The sequence below is a fragment of the Triplophysa dalaica genome, chromosome 1 (assembly GCF_015846415.1).
Source record: "Triplophysa dalaica isolate WHDGS20190420 chromosome 1, ASM1584641v1, whole genome shotgun sequence".
NCBI lineage: Eukaryota > Metazoa > Chordata > Actinopteri > Cypriniformes > Nemacheilidae > Triplophysa > Triplophysa dalaica.
This window is the reverse complement of record NC_079542.1, coordinates 369,296-391,674: the sequence shown is the minus strand read 5'-3', so window position 1 is coordinate 391,674 and position 22,379 is coordinate 369,296. Positions and strand designations below refer to the sequence as shown.

General features: G+C 47.1%; 1 protein-coding gene across 6 annotated transcripts in view; it reads right to left on the bottom strand.

Annotated features, from left to right (window-relative positions):
* The window catches only part of nrxn2b (neurexin 2b), a 401,147-nt gene that overhangs the window by 165,303 nt on the left and 213,465 nt on the right, over positions 1 to 22,379 (bottom strand). For 4 of the 6 annotated variants that reach the window (XM_056746323.1, XM_056746365.1, XM_056746355.1 and 1 more), the window contains 4 exons: positions 15,483 to 15,527; positions 10,103 to 10,264; positions 7,646 to 8,084; positions 4,569 to 4,952 (listed from right to left, as the gene is read on the bottom strand). In XM_056746323.1, coding sequence (XP_056602301.1) covers positions 4,569 to 4,952; positions 7,646 to 8,084; positions 10,103 to 10,264; positions 15,483 to 15,527 — 1,030 coding nt within the window. The remainder of the gene's footprint in view (positions 1 to 4,568; positions 4,953 to 7,645; positions 8,085 to 10,102; positions 10,265 to 15,482; positions 15,528 to 22,379) is intronic. The other 2 variants (XM_056746330.1, XM_056746338.1) reach the window with 2 other exon arrangements.

Below are 22,379 nucleotides of genomic sequence, written 5' to 3'. Positions count from 1 at the left end.
GTTGAATCAATGCCACGTAGAATTAAGACAGTTCTGAAGGTGAAAGGGCGTCAAACACAGTATTAGTATGGTGTTCCTAATAATCCTTTAGGTGAGTGTACAATATCACTCATGCCCCACACGTCACTCACACATCACCCACGCCCCACTCACACATCACCCACGCCCCACACATCACTCACACATCACTCACACGCCCCACACGTCACTCACACATCACTCACACATCACTGACACATCACTCACACATCACTCACACGTCACTCACACGTCACTCACACATCACCCACGCCCCACACGTCACTCACACATCACTCACACATCACTGACACATCACTCACACATCACTCACACATCACTCACACGTCACTCAAACATCACCCACGCCCCACACGTCACTCACACGCCCCACACGTCACTCACACATCACTCACACGCCCCACTCGTCACTCACACATCACTCACACATCACTCACACATCACTCACACCCCCCACTCGTCACTCACACATCACTCACACATCCCTCACACGCCCCACACGTCACTCACACATCACCCACGCCCCACACGTCACTCACACGCCCCACACGTCACTCACACATCACTCACACGCCCCACTCGTCACTCACACATCACTCACACATCACTCACACATCACTCACACCCCCCACTCGTCACTCACACATCACTCACACATCCCTCACACGCCCCACACGTCACTCACACGCCCCACACGTCACTCACACGCCCCACACGTCACTCACACATCACTCACGCCCCACACGTCACTCACACATCACTCACACGTCACTCACACGCCCCACACGTCACTCACACATCACTCACACATCACTCACACATCCCTCACACGCCCCACACGTCACTCACACGCCCCACACGTCACTCACACGCCCCACACTTCACTCACACATCACTCACACGTCACTCACACGCCCCACACGTCACTCACACATCACTCACACATCACTCACACATCACTCACACGCCCCACTCGTCACTCACACATCACTCACACATCACTCACGCCCCACACATCACTCACACATCACTCGCACGCCCCACACGTCACTCACACATCACTCACACATCACTCACACATCACTCACGCCCCACACATCACTCACACATCACTCACACGCCCCACACGTCACTCACACATCACTCACACATCACTGACACATCACTCACACATCACTCACACATCACTCACACATCACTCACGCCCCACACGTCACTCACACATCACCCACGCCCCACTCACACATCACTCACACATCACTCACACGCCCCACTCGTCACTCACACATCACTCACACATCACTCACACATCACTCACACGCCCCACACATCACTCACACATCACTCACGCCCCACACGTCACTCACACATCACCCACGCCCCACTCACACATCACTCACACATCACTCACACGCCCCACTCGTCACTCACACATCACTCACACATCACTCACACGCCCCACACATCACTCACACATCACTCACACGCCCCACACGTCACTCACACATCACTCACACGCCCCACACGTCACTCACACATCACTCACACATCACTCACACGCCCCACACGTCACTCACACATCACTCAAACGCCCCACACGTCACTCACACATCACCCACGCCCCACACATCACTCACACATCACTCACACGCCCCACACGTCACTCACACATCACTCACACGCCCCACACGTCATCCACACGTCACTCACACATCACTCAAACGCCCCACACGTCACTCACACATCACCCACGCCCCACACATCACTCACACATCACTCACACGCCCCACACGTCACTCACACATCACTCACACGCCCCACACGTCATCCACACGTCACTCACACATCACTCACACGCCCCACACGTCACTCACACATCACTCACACGCCCCACTCGTCACTCACACATCACTCACACATCACTCACACATCACTCACACCCCCCACTCGTCACTCACACATCACTCACACATCCCTCACACGCCCCACACGTCACTCACACATCACCCACGCCCCACACGTCACTCACACGCCCCACACGTCACTCACACATCACTCACACTTCCCACTCGTCACTCACACATCACTCACACATCACTCACACATCACTCACACCCCCCACTCGTCACTCACACATCACTCACACATCCCTCACACGCCCCACACGTCACTCACACGCCCCACACGTCACTCACACGCCCCACACGTCACTCACACATCACTCACGCCCCACACGTCACTCACACATCACTCACACGTCACTCACACGCCCCACACGTCACTCACACATCACTCACACATCCCTCACACGCCCCACACGTCACTCACACGCCCCACACGTCACTCACACGCCCCACACGTCACTCACACATCACTCACACGTCACTCACACGCCCCACACGTCACTCACACATCACTCACACATCACTCACACATCACTCACACGCCCCACTCGTCACTCACACATCACTCACACATCACTCACGCCCCACACATCACTCACACATCACTCACACGCCCCACACGTCACTCACACATCACTCACACATCACTCACACATCACTCACGCCCCACACATCACTCACACATCACTCACACGCCCCACACGTCACTCACACATCACTCACACATCACTGACACATCACTCACACATCACTCACACATCACTCACACATCACTCACGCCCCACACGTCACTCACACATCACCCACGCCCCACTCACACATCACTCACACATCACTCACACGCCCCACTCGTCACTCACACATCACTCACACATCACTCACACATCACTCACACGCCCCACACATCACTCACACATCACTCACGCCCCACACGTCACTCACACATCACCCACGCCCCACTCACACATCACTCACACATCACTCACACGCCCCACTCGTCACTCACACATCACTCACACATCACTCACACATCACTCACACGCCCCACACATCACTCACACATCACTCACACGCCCCACACGTCACTCACACATCACTCACACGCCCCACACGTCACTCACACATCACCCACGCCCCACACATCACTCACACATCACTCACACGCCCCACACGTCACTCACACATCACTCACACGCCCCACACGTCATCCACACGTCACTCACACATCACTCACACGCCCCACACGTCACTCACACATCACTCACGCCCCACACGTCACTCACACATCACTCACGCCCCACACGTCACTCACACATCACTCACACGCCCCACACGTCATCCACACATCACTCACACGCCCCACACGTCACTCACACATCACCCACGCCCCACACATCACTCACACATCACTCACACGCCCCACACGTCACTCACACATCACTCACGCCCCACATGTCACTCACACATCACTCACACATCACACACACGCCCCACACGTCACTCACACATCACCCACGCCCCACACATCACTCACACATCACTCACACGCCCCACACGTCACTCACACATCACTCAAACGCCCCACACGTCACTCACACATCACTCACACGCCCCACACGTCACTCACACATCACTCACACGCCCCACACGTCATCCACACGTCACTCACACATCACTCACACGCGCCACACGTCACTCACACATCACTCACACGCCCCACACGTCACTCACACATCACTCACGCCCCACACGTCACTCACACATCACTCACGCCCCACACGTCACTCACACATCACTTACGCCCCACACGTCACTCACACATCACTCACACGCCCCACACGTCACTCACACATCACTCACGCCCCACACGTCACTCACACATCACTCACGCCCCACACGTCACTCACACATCACTCACACGCCCCACACGTCACTCACACATCACTCACACATCACTCACGCCCCACACGTCACTCACACATCACTCACGCCCCACACGTCATCCACACGTCACTCACACGCCCCACACGTCACTCACACATCACTCACACGCCCCACACGTCACTCACACATCACTCACACGCCCCACACGTCACTCACACATCACTCACGCCCCACACGTCACTCACACATCACTCACGCCCCACACGTCATCCACACGTCACTCACAAGCCCCACACGTCACTCACACATCACCCACGCCCCACACGTCACTCACACATCACTCACACGCCCCACACGTCACTCACACATCACTCACGCCCCACACGTCACTCACACATCACTCACACGCCCCACACGTCACTCAGACATCACTCACACCCCACACGTCACTCAAGCATCACACACGCCCCACACGTCACTCACACATCACTCACGCCCCACACATCACTCACACATCACTCACGCCCCACACGTCACTCAAGCATCACACACGCCCCACACGTCACTCACACGCCCCACACGTCACTCACACATCACCTACACGTCCTCGCAGTCACTCACTCACACGTCACTCACACATCACCTACACGCCCTTACACGTCATTCACACGTCAATCACACGCACTCACACGTGCTCACACATCCCTCACACGTCACTTACACTCACCACACGTAGCTTACCGATCTCACAGTTGTTTCCCAGGAAGCCGGTCCCGGTGCAGTCACACATGTAGCGGTTCCAGCCCTCTTTACACTGTCCTCCGTTATAACAGGGGGCGCTGCTGCACCTCTTCTGCAGCTCACGGGTACAGAAGCTGCTCACTCCCGGAGTGCTCTGGATCTCAGACAGCCGACGGACGTCACGGCTCTTCCCGTCAATGAAGAGGTCACGCACGCAGCCCACGTAACCGTAGTTGAGCAGAGCCGTCCAGACCTCGGGTGGAAGAACCAGACCCTGCTGGGTATCAGGTAAACCGCCCAGGAACATGTCACCGTCCAGATCCAGAATCTCACTGCCCTCGTTTGAGCTGAAGGGGATGGAGCGGCTGTTGACAGAGATGGATCCTGAGGAGAGAGATGTGATCCAGAAGGAATGAATCATGACAAACTCTTCACTGTCTGTTAAACTGCAATTGTTGAACACACATCTCCTTCAGTTTTACACTCGATTACAGCACATGAAGATCAGACGGATGACACATCTGTGAGCTTTCATCATGTTTCTGTGGTCACATACTTGTGATGATGATGTCACTTCTGTACACCTTCAAACGTGAATGCATGGCAACAGCTGAAATCTTTAATTTACATCCAATCAACAAGCTTGCTTTAAAACAATGATCAACTCTCTGAGTTCAGTTACATGTGTGTGATTGTATGTGTTGTGTGTGATGTGTGTGAAGTGTGTTTGTTTATGTGTTGTGTGTGATGTGTGTTTGTTTATGCGTTGTGTGTGTATGTGTTTATGTGTAGTGTATTTATTTATGAATGATGTGTTTATGTTTGGTGTGTGATGTGTGTGAAGCTTGTTTGTGATGTGTTGTGTGTATATGTGTGACGTGTTTATGTTTATATGTGATGTGTGTTTGTTTATGTGTTGTGTGTGTATGTGTTTATTTATGTATGATGTGTTTATGTTGGTGTGTGATGTGTGTGAAGCTTGTTTGTGATGTGTTGTGTGTATATGTGTGACGTGTTTATGTTTATATGTGATGAGTGTTTGTTTATGTGTTGGGTGTGTATGTGTTTATTTATGAATGATGTGTTTATGTTGGTGTGTGATGTGTGTGTGTTTATTTATGTGTGACGTGTTTATGTTTTGTGTGTGAAGTGTGTTTGTTTATGTGTTGGGTGTGTATGTGTTTATTTATGAATGATCTGTTTATGTTGGTGTGTGATGTGTGTGTGTTTATTTATGTGTGACGTGTTTATGTTTTGTGTGTGAAGTGTGTTTGTTTATGTGTTGTGTTGTGTGTGTGTTTATTTATGAATGATGTGTTTATGTTGGTGTGTGATGTGTTGTGTGTATATGTGTGACGTGTTTATGTCTAGTGTGTGATGTGTGTTTGTTTATGTGATGTGTGTGTATGTGTAATGTGTTTATAATTTGTTTGTGATGCATTTATCTCTTTTGTGTGTGTTTATGTGTTGTGTGTGAAGTGTGCTTCTTTATGTGTTGTGTGTTATGTGTGTTTGTTTATGCATTGTGTGTGTGCATTTACATTTACATTTACATTTAGTCATTTAGCAGACTCTTTTATCCAAAGCGACTTACAGTGCACTTATTACAGGGACAATCCCCCTGGAGCAACATGGAGTAAAGTGTCTTGCTCAAGGACACACTGGTGGTGGATGCTGGGATCGAACCAGCAACCTTTGATTTACCAGTTCAGTGGTTTAACCCACTAGACCACCATCTGTGTGTTTATGTGAAGTGTTTTTATTTGTATGTATGATTTGTTTATGTTTGATGTGTGATGTGTGTGAAGTATGTATGTTTATGTGTTGTGTGTTTATGTTTTGTGTCTGTATGTGTGATGTGTTCATGTTTAGTGTGTGATGTGCTTAATTTTTGTGTGCGTGTAGAGGTGTGATGTGTTGTGTGTGATACATGTGTGTGTGTGTGTGTGTATGTGTGTGTGTGTGTGTGTGTGTGTGTGTGTGTGTGGATGTGTGGTTATGTGTTGTGTTGTGTGTGTGTGTGTGTATGTGTGTGTGTGTGTGTGTGTGTGTGATGTGTTGTGTGTGATACATGTGTGTGTGTTGTGTGTGATGCCTGTGTGGTTATGTGTTGTGTTGTGTGTGATACATATGTGTGTGATGCCTGTGCGGTTATGTGTTGTGTTGTGTGTGATACTTGTGTGTGTGTTGTGTGTGATGCCTGTGTGGTTACGTGTTGTGTTGTGTGTGATACTTGTGTGTGTGTTGTGTGTGATGCCTGTATGGTTATGTGTGTGTGTTGTGTGTGATACATGTGTGTGTGTTGTGTGTGATGCCTGTGTGGTTATGTGTTGTGTTGTGTGTGATACTTGTGTGTGTGTTGTGTGTGATGCCTGTGTGGTTATGTGTTGTGTTGTGTGTGATACATGTGTGTGTGTTGTGTGTGACGCCTGTGTGGTTATGTGTTGTGTTGTGTGTGATACTTGTGTGTGTGTTGTGTGTGATGCCTGTGTGGTTACGTGTTGTGTTGTGTGTGATACATGTGTGTGTGTGTGTGATGTGTTGTGTGTGATACATGTGTGTGTGTTGTGTGTGATGCCTGTGTGGTTATGTGTTGTGTTGTGTGTGATACTTGTGTGTGTGTGTTGTGTGTGATGTGTTGTGTGTGATACATGTGTGTGTGTGTTGTGTGTGATGCCTGTGTGGTTATGTGTTGTGTTGTGTGTGATACTTGTGTGTGTGTTGTGTGTGATGCCTGTGTGGTTATGTGTTGTGTGTGATACATGTGTGTGTGTTGTGTGTGATGCCTGTGTGGTTATGTGTTGTGTTGTGTGTGATACATGTGTGTGTGATGCCTGTGATACATGTGTGTGTGTTGTGTGTGATGCCTGTGTGGTTATGTGTTGTGTGGATGTGTGATACATGTGTGTGTGTTGTGTGTGATGCCTGTGTGGTTATGTGTGTGTGTTGTGTGTGATACATGTGTGTGTGTTGTGTGTGATGCCTGTGTGGTTATGTGTGTGTGTTGTGTGTGTGTGATACATGTGTGTGTGTTGTGTGTGATGCCTGTGTGGTTATGTGTTGTGTGTTGGTCTCACCCCTCCTCCCCTCCCTCTGAAAGTCGACGTGACACCACTCTCCATCATTGACCTTCTTGTTGCTGGTCTTGAGTTTGATGCTGCCGGAGCCCATGTCCATCAGCAGGTATAAGAACCCGTCCAGCAGCTCCATGGCGAAGTAATCGCTCTTCATCTCACGGCCCGGTCGCTGGTCTTTGGTGCTCTGAGGTTTGCCGTGGCTGAACAGCAGCAGTCCGCTGGGCTCAGTGGTGCGGAAATCAAAGGATATGGAGCTGGTTTTCTTGGTGTCCCAGCGCGGCAGGGTGATGTAAGACTCGGGGGTCTCAAACGTCACGGGGTCCAGGGCCGCTACATCCTCACAGCGGAACACCAGATCACCGTGCAGACTGATCTTAGGGTCTCTGTCAATGGCCAGACGGGAAAGTTCAAGTTTGAAGTCATTGTTCTTGTAGACGACCTACAGGGGGCGATATGACACATCAAAGCCATATTTAATATTCATTCCTACAACCCACATGTTATCTAAAACCATTACAAATAACACATTCCATCACAAGCTAACAGTGTGTTCGTCTGTTCTTTTGTATTTATCGTCTCAATGTACCACTTACAGCTTCCATCATCCACTCTGTAAATAAATCCCGTTCACTTGTTGTCAGAAAAAAACACTGGAATCAAGTTTCTCTTATCATCTTACACACATGACTTCAAGATTAAAGGGCCGGAATCCCAGAAAATGCACTTTTAAAAGTTTATCTAGCAGAATTTGAGTCGCCAGCGCGTGTGCAGGAACACCCTGTAATTATACAAATCCATCTATTCTTCTTTTTGTAATCTCCTTTAAACCACAACAGTGACACAAAACAGGCTGTTGGGGATCCCCTAACAATCTGATGTCACATTGTTTAAGCCTGACCATGACCACTCACAGACTCCGCCTTATGAGTGCCTAGTTCCACCAGAGACACGCTGTCAGACATTTTCAGGCAAGAGCAGATGTAGCACTAGCCAGTGACAAAAAAAGTCTACGAAACAACGAACGTGTGCTGTAGTTGTATGTAAAATGGAACATAAAGGAGGTCGAGAGGAGAGCTGCCTGATGAGCAGGAGGAGGGGCGGAGTTTCAATCATCACCAGAAATCTGCACTCGTTTCAGATCGACAAACCAACATTCACAGGTCCGTATCTTCGGTCCAGAAAGACTTACAGAAATGAGCCAGGACTCGTTGGAAAGGTCTCCGCCGGGGCATTCAAACGTCGCTGATCACGAGTCCCTAGATTGGGAGCTAGAGCACCTGGTAGCCGGAAAGGTCGAAAATACAAAGCTCTGGGATCTAGTGGCCAAGCGACTCGAGGCGCTGTGACCCCTGGCTCATTGGTCGGGAACGCCCGGAAAACCAGGCTCTGGCCAGTCACCTTCTGACGAATGTATCTCCGGGTCCCGGGGTGGCGGCGAGTCTACTCGGATCAGTATATCATGGGTTTCGCCAAAAAAAAAGATTCTTAAGAGTGGATCAGTACCAGCTGTTCGGGATCAGGCTTCCTCTCCAGAAGAAGTAAGAATTACACATTGTTTTTAAATCACCTTTCTTAAATAACGTGTTTAGCACGTTACCAGCTGTTGTTTACATGTTCACGGCAAAACCCGAGACATGGTTCGAAGACAGGTGTTGTGTCATAACATTAGTGGTAAAACGCATTGTGCCCATCGGTGACCGACATCATTTCTGTAAAGCTTATTCATTACAAATAAAGAAAGTTAAATCAGTGTCTTTCTCGTGAGTTCAGTTTTTTCTTGTATGTCCTAAGTGTGACAATACTTAGAGCGGATAGAAACAGAGTTCCCATTTGTAAGAAGATGAGGTTACGCAGAAATTGCTTCTCACAATGTAATAACACCTGGTTGCTGATCTTTACACACCTCTCTGACAAATACAAGTACTCTGATAGCATATATATGCCCGTATCCCTGTTTATATCTGTTAGTAATATGCATGCACATGATTAATCATCAATGGCCATTATTTCATACAGCATATGTTGTTCTATCTGTGTTTTTGTCTTTTATATTTAATTCGTATTTATGAACAAGGCATTAATGTGATTTTTATTGCAGTTAGTGTGTGGTTTTGTTTGGATAAGGCATTACAGACATAATTGTGCTTTCCGCCGTATTGCTTGTCGTGATGTCATCATATTTTGCATACGGGGAGGGGAGCAGAAGCTCATTTGAATTTAAAGAGACACACACAAAAACGGCCTGTTTTCCATTGCAGCCACAAATGGTCATGTTCAACATCTTGTAATGAAAGATATGTGGTGTATTTTGAGCTGAAACTTGATAGACACATTCTGGGGATACCTCTGACTCTTTTTACATTGCAGAAAACACCTGGATTTGGGGCCCTTTAAACTAAACGAAAGAAATTCTGAAGTTTGGGATGATGTGACCCTGAGAAACACACAAACACTCACATCTTTCAAACAGCCCATGAAGTTGTTGCTGACTGGAGATCCGGGCAGATCCGCTGTGTTGGGACTTCCACCGATGTAGAAGAAATCATCAGAACCCAACATGGTGTAATCCTCCTGCGTATAACCAGTGGTGGTCAAAATACCATCCACCGATATGGTCACCTACCGGCCCGAGAGAGAGAGACGGGGAGAGAGAGTGTTTCCGAAAAGAGAAAGAGAGAAAGAGGAGAGAAAGAAAGAAGTGAATGAAAGAGTCATTGTGATGTGTGCGCTTTTGTTGTTGTGTGTTGTTTCCAGCGGACTTTCAGTTTCTTTAAGGTGCAGTTGTACAGATTCAATATCATATCAACACAATCCTCTTAACACATTAATAATCTCACACACACACACAGACTCAGTGACGGACGGATTATTATTCATTCAGACCAAGAAACATTCACAGCGATGTGTTTAACTGGTGTGCTGCAGCATCAGGAGTGAATAATAAGGATGTTTTTCTCCTTTCGGGCTGAACGTCTCCAATTAAAAACCTAAAGTGATAAAACCTGACGCTGAGCTAGACCTCTTTATCCGTCAAATGATTTACTCTCGAACAAATAGCACTCACGTCATTATGATTCCTGTGAGACGCTTCACACAAACACAGACTGACAGTTCTTCACAGAACAGAAAGAGGTTTCTGAGCGTCCCCAACACTGAACACACTCACACAGAACAACTGCACCCTAAAGAATCTGTCCTCTGCTTAATTTCATCAGCTCTTCACGGCTTTACTGGCTTCCTGTACTTCCCTCAGCAGGGCAACACATTTTTATGTCTGTTTAATCCTGGAGAACCTGTGTCCTCTTTTGATTCTGTGAAAGTCTACCAGCGTTGAGCTCACAAGACCTTAAGGGCATCATATGATGTGTGTGTGTGTGTTTGTGTGTGAGGTCATCAGGGTCATGTGATGTGTGTGAGGTCATCAGGGTCATGTGATGTGTGTGAGGTCATCAGGGTCATGTGATGTGTGTGAGGTCATCAGGGTCATGTGATGTGTGTGAGGTCATCAGGGTCATGTGTTGTGTGTGAGGTCATCAGGGTCATATGATGTGTGTGTGAGGTCATCAGGGTCATGTGATGTGTGTGTGTGTGTTTGTGTGTGAGGTCATCAGGGTCATGTGATGTGTGTGAGGTCATCAGGGTCATGTGATGTGTGTGAGGTCATCAGGGTCATGTGATGTGTGTGAGGTCATCAGGGTCATGTGTTGTGTGTGAGGTCATCAGGGTCATATGATGTGTGTGTGAGGTCATCAGGGTCATGTGATGTGTGTGTGTGTGTGAGGTCATCAGGGTCATGTGATGTGTGTGAGGTCATCAGGGTCATGTGATGTGTGTGTGTGTTTGAGGTCATCAGGGTCATGTGATGTGTGTGATGTTATCAGGGTCATGTGATGTGTGTAACTGCGCTGCCATTATGAGGGTGTTGGCAGCGCTGCTTTCTGGCACACACTCCAGTGTTATTACGATAAATAAATCATTGAGACGAGAGAGTCGACCAGCTGCCAGCCACCTGTGAGACACAACTCACCGAGAGAGAGAGACACTGTGAGCATAAAAACACAACAGAATGAAGACAACACTACACAAACACAGCTTCTTGTCAACTGAAAATCTTCTTTCGTTTTATTAAGGTGTCGTACACTTTCATCCACTGACAAGACATTTTTTAAATCATTGTGTAAATACTTTAGTAATACTTTAGTTTTCAGGCAAAGGTTGAGGCAAATATGAAGATTAACTGTAAGAGGTGACCAGCAGGTAAATAAGACTTTAAACACTATCCTTACATGTCTGCTATCTAAAGCAAGCAGGTCAACAGCTCCAGAAGAGTTAATCAGAACCCGTGAGATGATTCTGTCAGAAAGCGCAGCTGAAGCTCTTCCTCAATATCCTCAATAGTAACTATTTAACTCAGTGTGTCTGATTGATCTTTATATGTGACATGTTTTTTCTATCATGTTGTTTCTGTCATAAAAGAAACCTTATTTTGAATCAGTGATGAGTCTCACCTCATCTTCTGGTGCTCATCTGATGAAACTCTTGAAGGTTCCAGTGAGGTTTTCTAACTACACTACTTACCTTCAACCTATGAAAGGAAGAACATTAACAAGCACAATGGACTCTTAGGCTCAAACAATAACAGCAGATGCATCCCGGCAGTGGCTGGCAGCTGGAAGACATTCCTCTGACTCTGACAGAGGTGGAAGTGGAGAGAGATCAGGACTGAACTAGCCAAAGGGATGAAGGGATGAGTTAGTGAGATCTGGAGGAGTGGGGACGGGTGGAAGTCTGTTCGTATGGGCTTCATTCAGTATGTAGGGTTGGAGGTTAGTACTTTAGTAGATCACAGCAGGTCAGACACAAAAATGGTTGTTAGTACAGTTACAACAAAGACTTCATTAGTGAGAGAATTTAGTGGTTTAGTGGAAGAGTAGCAGTCAATTCATGAAATCCTGTCTGATTTGAGTCGTCAGATGGTCCGAATTGTCAAGTGTGGTGAAACGGGTTTTGAGGTTAAAAGGAAATAAAAGAAGAAGAAAAAAAACATCCACGATCCTCACATCATGGGGGAAAAGCCATGCAGTCGAATGTTCTGAGGAGATAAGCGCACATCAACGAATGAAAGCAAAAGAGACGCCCATGAAAGAGGGAAGTCTGAACTGAGGGTTCACATCACAACATCCATGAGAATGAAGGAGGCGCGGTGACGTTTAGTGGATTACGGGGTTAAAGCGAAGGTGAAACACCATTATGAAGATTTGCGTGCAAGCTGAGACGAGACGTCTTCGGCTTAAACATCGCAGACTCCCTCTTAAACCGCAGCGAGCAGATGAATCCATGCAGAAAAACAAGAAGAAGAATCACATCACAAAACATCAAGTGAAGAGAGGAGAAGCGATGCGATGTAGGAAGGTGTTAGGGAGCGCTCACACACGTTCGAAACCGCGAGGCGCGCCGCGAAGCGAAGAGCAGCGTGCAGCAGTTTTTCGTATGTTGCTAAGTAACCACAGAAATAGCTATCCTGTCAGTCAAGGATTATAGCGCGAGCACTCTAGTCACAGTCATATTATCAGAAATAAAAAAATGGACCGGCAGAGGGCACTTGCTCTGAAAAAACGCTCCCTGCCAACTAAAACAATTCAAGAGAGGCGCGTCTAACAACAAAAACGTGTTCCGCTTTTTTTACTTTTAATGCTTTTTTCTCCTGCCAAAATAAATCTGTTTTAGGTAAACCGATGAAAGCACTCTTCCATGCGGGTGTGATTGACAGGCTCATGATCCTGACCTAATCACATCCGCATGGAAGAGTGCTTTCATCGGTTTACCTAAAACAGATTTATTTTTGTACAGAATAAGAAAGAAGTGCTATCGTCCGAGGATCCGTGTCGGGGTCATGCCTTCAATTGACCAAAACAAGACAAAGTGGAGTTCAAGTGAACTCAATTCAGTTTTACATGAGTTCTTATATCAACAGTTAGAGTGAAAGTGAGTGAAAATGTCCCATTCATTTAGATTAGTGCTGTCAAACGATTAATCGTGATTAATCACATCCAGATTACAAATTTGTGTTTACATAATATACTGTATGTCTGTGCATATTCACTTTGTATTTTTAAACACATACACGTACATATTTCAGAAAAACAACAAATATAAAAATTCATAAATGTTTATATATCACTTAAATGATTAGATATCATTAAATAATTAAAAGTGGTGGTAAATAAATACATCTAAAATTTATCTAAATATATATATATATATATATATATATATATATATATATATATATACATACACACGTGTATGTTTTTGTGTTACTTAATACAAAATGAATATGCACAGTGCAAATAAATATTTATTCAGGATGCGATTAATGGCGATTTATCGTTTGACAGCCCTAACTTAGATCCACAGTTGGGGCAACTGTTACCGTACAAACCCAAATGCTGGGTTTTAATGAACTCAAACAATTTAAAATAAACAGTTTTTATTTAAACTACAACTGAGATCCAATGGAGGAATGAAACGAAACAAACATGACTTCATTGTTTCGGTCCCGAACAACATTTCTCAGGTCTAATAACGACTTGTGTTTTCTTTTGGCCTCATACACTAATGAAAGAACTGCTCACACTGGCAAGAGACTCCGGACTAAAATCCTCTCGATTACTCGAAACCAATAAACTGGCTGATAAATGAAGGCATTGCCGCAGTACTGTGAGTTCTGTCGTATTTCTGCATTGAACCCGAGACGCTTTGCTTCAAGTGCATTTTCATGTGATGAATAAATCAATGTGCCAGCTGTAATGGGCTTCTGGCCCTCGTTTCCAGCCGTGCTTTATGACCGGGGTGACCCGCTCTCAAACAGGGGCAGTAAATCCACCCCGGATGGCAGGAGGTCTAGGAGAGACGGAGGTTCTGGCAGGGAACTATCAACTTGAGTCTAATACCAAAATGGCGAGCTAATGGATGTTGAGTTTCTGCCATATTGAGAAGCGCTACAAGACTTGAATAGCTTCTCAACATGTGAGTCGTGTCATGATTGACAGCTTTAGAAGCAATCTATTTACTACAGTGAGTGGCATTTAACCATGGTATATGTGGTCATACTAATGACAAATAATCTGAAAAAATAAAAAAAACATGGTTACTGCATTTCAACTATGATAAAACCACACTTAGCTTTCGTAAGGGACAGCACAGCGAATGTCAAGAGTCATCAAGTTTGTTGTCATAGCAACAGACAACAGAAGCAAAGTCCGATTAGGGAAACTGTGCCACTCGGCGGCCATGTGTGCAAAGTGCAGTTATTATGTCATTCAAACAAGACGTGAATGGAAATACTGATGTTTGTACAATTGGCCGCTAAAATCCCAACAAAACGAGTTGATATGATGCAAACCGTACCGTACCGTTCGTTTCCTATGATCAAATAGCACTTAAAACCATTGTTTTTCATCTTGCTTTAGATTCTACGCATACGCAGGCGGCCATTTTGAGCGTTGGGTTCGTCCCCGTTCATTTCAATGGCAGTGACGCATCTTGTTAGTATGAATATCTCTGGTAATCCTGACTACAGCCGAACGTTTGAAAATTAAATAAGGATTGTTTTCGGTTGCGAGGAGGGGGGTGGAGGGGTCATCGGATGGATAAAATGAAGAGGAAAACAATGATCGTATGAGACGAGAAAACAAAATGGAGTGCATATCTGTAGTTGTCAATGCTACCTTGATACCAATGGGATTTTGTGTAGTCAGTAAAAGCAAACAGAATATAAACAGGGAACGGAAATCCAGGGCAAACCAAAGTAGAAGACAATTAGAATGATATCTACCATATAATGCAGTTTGTTTACCATAGCGTGTCCAATGCCTGAGTGCTTTAAGAGAAAACAAGGGAAGGGAAAGAAAAATATATAGAAAATGACAAATTGTCAACTCAAGAAAAGTCATTTTAAAAACGCCACGCTGTTGTTTGAGGGTTCGAGGGGTTTTACTTATTTTGGGTCAAGTATAAAGTCTCTTCATTGAAGGATTGGTCAACCAAAAGAAAAACATGACAACTGTTTTGTTATTATTGTTAGTACGTCAGTACGCAAGTTAATTGGAAAAACAACAGATGGCCGACATTCCGTGAGTGTTAGTCGATCAAAGAAACACAAAGACAAACATAAACTGGAAGAATCTGAAGCTGCTTGGTTAGTAAGAAGACACAAGAGTTAGCAGAAATCACAAAGAAAGGACGGATCGGGGGGACGGCGGGGGGATGGGGGCTGTTTTGAGTGGGTGGGGCTAAAGGAAAAGCAGTATTAGTACATTCATTCGGATTGGCTAGTCCTGTGAGGGCGTGAGACCTGGTTTTGGACAGGTCTTGTTTTGCACAAACTTGTTGTGGTGTTTTTTATAATTTTTTTGAAGCAAGAAATTGTTCTTCTTTTGTTGACGACTAAGGAAGCAAAAAAGAAATAAACAGCAGAATGAGAAATCAATCACGTGTCATAAATCATCATGTTATTAAGAAAACAGAAAGAGAGAGATGCTGCCACCTTCAACCTGAAAAACAAGACTGGTAAGATTATAAACATCAAGTACAGCAGACCTGAAGAGTTCAGTTTGTGATCAGACCACCAACAGACCCGTCTCTCTGCACACACACACACGTGCATGCACGCTCACTCACAATCGCATACACACGCTGACACACACACACACGCACACTCACCCACACATACAAGCTCACACATGCATGCTCAGTCACACACACACGCACACTCACTCACACATACAAGCTCACACATGCATGCTCAGTGACACACACACGCACACTCACTCACACATACAAGCTCACACATGCATGCTCAGTCACACACACACGCACACTCACTCACACATACAAGCTCACACATGCATGCTCAGTCACACACACGCACACTCACTCACACATACAAGCTCACACATGCATGCTCAGTCACACACACACGCACACTCACTCACACATACAAGCTCACACATGCATGCTCAGTCACACACACACGCACACTCACTCACACATACAAGCTCACACATGCATGCTCAGTCACACACACACGCACACTCACTCACACATACAAGCTCACACATGCATGCTCAGTCACACACACACACACAGTCACTCACACATACAAGCTCACACATGCATGCTCAGTCACACACACAAGCAACACTCACTCACACATACAAGCTCACACATGCATGCTCAGTCACACACACACGCACACTCACTCACACATACAAGCTCACACATGCATGCTCAGTCACACACACACGCACACTCACTCACTCACACAAGCTCACATATACATGCTCAGTCACACACACACGCACACTCACTCACACATACAAGCTCACACATGCATGCTCAGTCACACACACACGCACACTCACTCACACATACAAGCTCACACATGCATGCTCAGTCACACACACACGCACACTCACTCACACATACAAGCTCACACATGCATGCTCAGTCACACACACAAGCAACACTCACTCACACATACAAGCTCACACATGCATGCTCAGTCACACACACACGCACACTCACACATACAAGCTCACACATGCATGCTCAGTCACACACACATGCACAGTCACTCACACATACAAGCTCACACATGCATCCTCAGTCACCCAAACACGCACACTCACTCACTCACACAAGCTCACATATACATGCTCAGTCACACACACATGCACACTCACTCACACATGCATGCTCAGTCACACACACACGCACACTCACTCACACATACAAGCTCACACATGCATGCTCAGTCACACACACATGCACACTCACTCACACATACAAGCTCACACATGCATGCTCAGTCACACACACACGCACACTCACACACACATACAAGCTCACACATGCATGCTCAGTCACACACACACGCACACTCACACACACATACAAGCTCACACATGCATGCTCAGTCACACACACAAGCAACACTCACTCACACATACAAGCTCACACATGCATGCTCAGTCACACACACATGCACAGTCACTCACACATACAAGCTCACACATGCATGCTCAGTCACACACACACGCACACTCACTCACTCACACAAGCTCACATATACATGCTCAGTCACACACACATGCACACTCACTCACACATGCATGCTCAGTCACACACACACGCACACTCACTCACACATACAAGCTCACACATGCATGCTCAGTCACACACACATGCACACTCACTCACACATACAAGCTCACACATGCATGCTCAGTCACACACACACGCACACTCACTCACACATACAAGCTCACACATGCATGCTCAGTCACACACACAAGCAACACTCACTCACACATACAAGCTCACAAATGCATGCTCAGTCACACACACACGCACACTCACTCACACATACAAGCTCACACATGCATGCTCAGTCACACACACACACACACACACACACACGCACACTCACTCACTCACACAAGCTCACATATACATGCTCAGTCACACACACACGCACACTCACTCACACATACAAGCTCACACATGCATGCTCAGTCACACACACATGCACACTCACCCACACATACAAGCTCACACATGCATGCTCAGTGACACACACACGCACACTCACCCACACATACAAGCTCACACATGCATGCTCAGTCACACACACACGCACACTCACTCACACATACAAGCTCACACATGCATGCTCAGTCACACACACACGCACACTCACTCACACATACAAGCTCACACATGCATGCTCAGTCACACACACATGCACACTCACTCACACATACAAGCTCACACATGCATGCTCAGTCACACACACACGCACAGTCACTCACACATACAAGCTCACACATGCATGCTCAGTCACACACACACGCACACTCACCCACACATACAAGCTCACACATGCATGCTCAGTCACACACGCACACTCACTCACACATACAAGCTCACACATGCATGCTCAGTCACACACGCACACTCACTCACACATACAAGCTCACACATGCATGCTCAGTCACACACGCACACTCACTCACACATACAAGCTCACACATGCATGCTCAGTCACACACACACGCACACTCACTCACACATACAAGCTCACACATGCATGCTCAGTCACACACACACGCACACTCACTCACACATACAAGCTCACACATGCATGCTCAGTCACACACACACATGCACACTCACTCACACATACAAGCTCACACATGCATGCTCAGTCACACACACACGCACACTCACACATACAAGCTCACACATGCATGCTCAGTCACACACACACGCACACTCACTCACACATACAAGCTCACACATGCATGCTCAGTCACACACACACATGCACACTCACTCACACATACAAGCTCACACATGCATGCTCAGTCACACACACACACACAGTCACTCACACATACAAGCTCACACATGCATGCTCAGTCACACACACGCACACTCACTCACACATACAAGCTCACACATGCATGCTCAGTCACACACACGCACACTCACTCACACATACAAGCTCACACATGCATGCTCAGTCACGCACACTCACTCACACATACAAGCTCACACATGCATGCTCAGTCACAAACACATGCACACTCACTCACACATACAAGCTCACACATGCATGCTCAGTCACACACACACGCACACTCACTCACACATACAAGCTCACACATGCATGCTCAGTCACACACACACGCACAGTCACTCACACATACAAGCTCACACATGCATCATCAGTCACACACACACGCACACTCACACATGCATGCTCAGTCACACACACATGCACACTCACTCACACATACAAGCTCACACATGCATGCTCAGTCACACACACACGCACAGTCACTCACACATACAAGCTCACACATGCATGCTCAGTCACACACACACGCACACTCACCCACACATACAAGCTCACACATGCATGCTCAGTCACACACACACGCACACTCACTCACACATACAAGCTCACACATGCATGCTCAGTCACACACACACGCACAGTCACTCACACATACAAGCTCACACATGCATGCTCAGTCACACACACATGCACACTCACTCACACATACAAGCTCACACATGCATGCTCAGTCACACACACACGCACACTCACACATACAAGCTCACACATGCATGCTCAGTCACACACACACGCACACTCACACATGCATGCTCAGTCACACACACATGCACACTCACCCACACATACAAGCTCACACATGCATGCTCAGTCACACACACACGCACACTCACTCACACATACAAGCTCACACATGCATGCTCATTCACACACACACGCACACTCACTCACACATACAAGCTCACACATGCATGCTCAGTGACACACACACGCACACTCACTCACACATACAAGCTCACACATGCATGCTCAGTCACACACACACGCACACTCACCCACACATACAAGCTCACACATGCATGCTCAGTCACACACACAAGCAACACTCACTCACACATACAAGCTCACACATGCATGCTCAGTCACACACACACGCACACTCACTCACACATACAAGCTCACACATGCATGCTCAGTCACACACACACGCACACTCACTCACACATACAAGCTCACACATGCATGCTCAGTCACACACACACGCACACTCACTCACACATACAAGCTCACACATGCATGCTCAGTCACACACACATGCACACTCACTCACACATACAAGCTCACACATGCATGCTCAGTCAAACACACAAGCAACACTCACTCACACATACAAGCTCACACATGCATGCTCAGTCACACACACACGCACACTCACACATACAAGCTCACACATGCATGCTCAGTCACACACACACGCACACTCACTCACACATACAAGCTCACACATGCATGCTCAGTGACACACACACGCACACTCACCCACACATACAAGCTCACACATGCATGCTCAGTCACACACACACACACACACGCACACTCACTCACTCACACAAGCTCACATATACATGCTCAGTCACACACACACGCACACTCACTCACACATACAAGCCCACACATGCATGCTCAGTCACACACACACGCACACTCACTCACACATACAAGCTCACACATGCATGCTCAGTCACACACACACGCACACTCACACATGCATGCTCAGTCACACACACATGCACACTCACCCACACATACAAGCTCACACATGCATGCTCAGTCACACACACATGCACACTCACCCACACATACAAGCTCACACATGCATGCTCAGTCACACGCACACTCACTCACACATACAAGCTCACACATGCATGCTCAGTCACACACACATGCACACTCACTCACACATACAAGATCACACATGCATGCTCAGTCACACACACACACACGCACACTCACTCACACATACAAGCTCACACATGCATGCTCAGTCACACACACACGCTTGCTCGCTCTCACACACACACACACACACACACACATGCTCACACACGTGCATGCACGCTCACTCACAATCGCATACACACGCTGACACACATGCACGCACACTCACTCACACATACATGCTCACGAATGCATGCTCAGTCACACACACACTTGCTCGCTCGCTCACACACACAGACACACACACGCACGCACGCTCACACAGCTGCATGCACACTCAATCACAATCGCATACACACACGCACGCACACTCACTCACAATCGCATACACACGCTCACACACACACATACACACACACTCACACACAATCAAACACATACATACACTCTTAGCTGTCCATCGTATTCGATGATGACGCTTGCTCCAGGGATGGGGGTGGGGGGTGTGAGTTCAGCAACCTTGCCGCTGGTGCCACTTTTCATGGCCGTAAAGTCCGATCCTTGAGCCGCACAATCGACCGCAGATGGAGCAGGGGAAACCAGATACCAGGGAGGTACCAGCCGCCCGTTGGAGTCGCTTGATTCGCCTCATGGATCGTTGGTCTTGGTTGGTTTGGTGTATTTGAGAGAGCGCAGTGGCACAGGTGGCCTGCCAGGCTGATCTGTTAAGTGCCAGAGTTTCTAGCTGCGTTGGTGGGATGTTTGCTCGCTTTAAGAGGTCCCTGGTATAGTCCTTAAAACGACACTTTTGGCCTCCAGCGTTTAGCGTTTAGCACCCACTAGTTGACTGTAGAGGACTTGGCGGGGCAGGCGATGTTCAGGCATGCGTATGGTGTGCCCTACCCAACGCAGATGTTTTTTGGCCACAGCTGCTTCCATACAGATTGAGTCAGTGTTGCTGAGGATAACTGTATGGGGGACTCGATCTTTCCAGGACAAGCTGAGGATCTTCTGTAAGCAACGAATATGGAAGGCCTCTAGGTTGATGATGTGCTGGCGGTGTAGGGTCCATGACTCTGCCCCATAAAGCAGAGTGGAGAGACATACCGCATTGTAAACAGCAACCTTGGTACTGACCTTCAAGTTACGATTTTCAAAAACCCTGCTGCGTAAGCGTCCAAAAGATGATGAAGCTTTGTTTATCCGGGTATGTATTTCTGTGTCAAGGGAGCTGCTTGAAGACAGACTGGAGCCGAGGTAAGTGAAGTGGTCCACTGATTTAAGTGGAACACCATTTATATGAAAACTGGGGGGTATGGGAACGGGGGTGGTGAGATAAACATGACCTGGGTTTTTTGACTGTTAACCTGT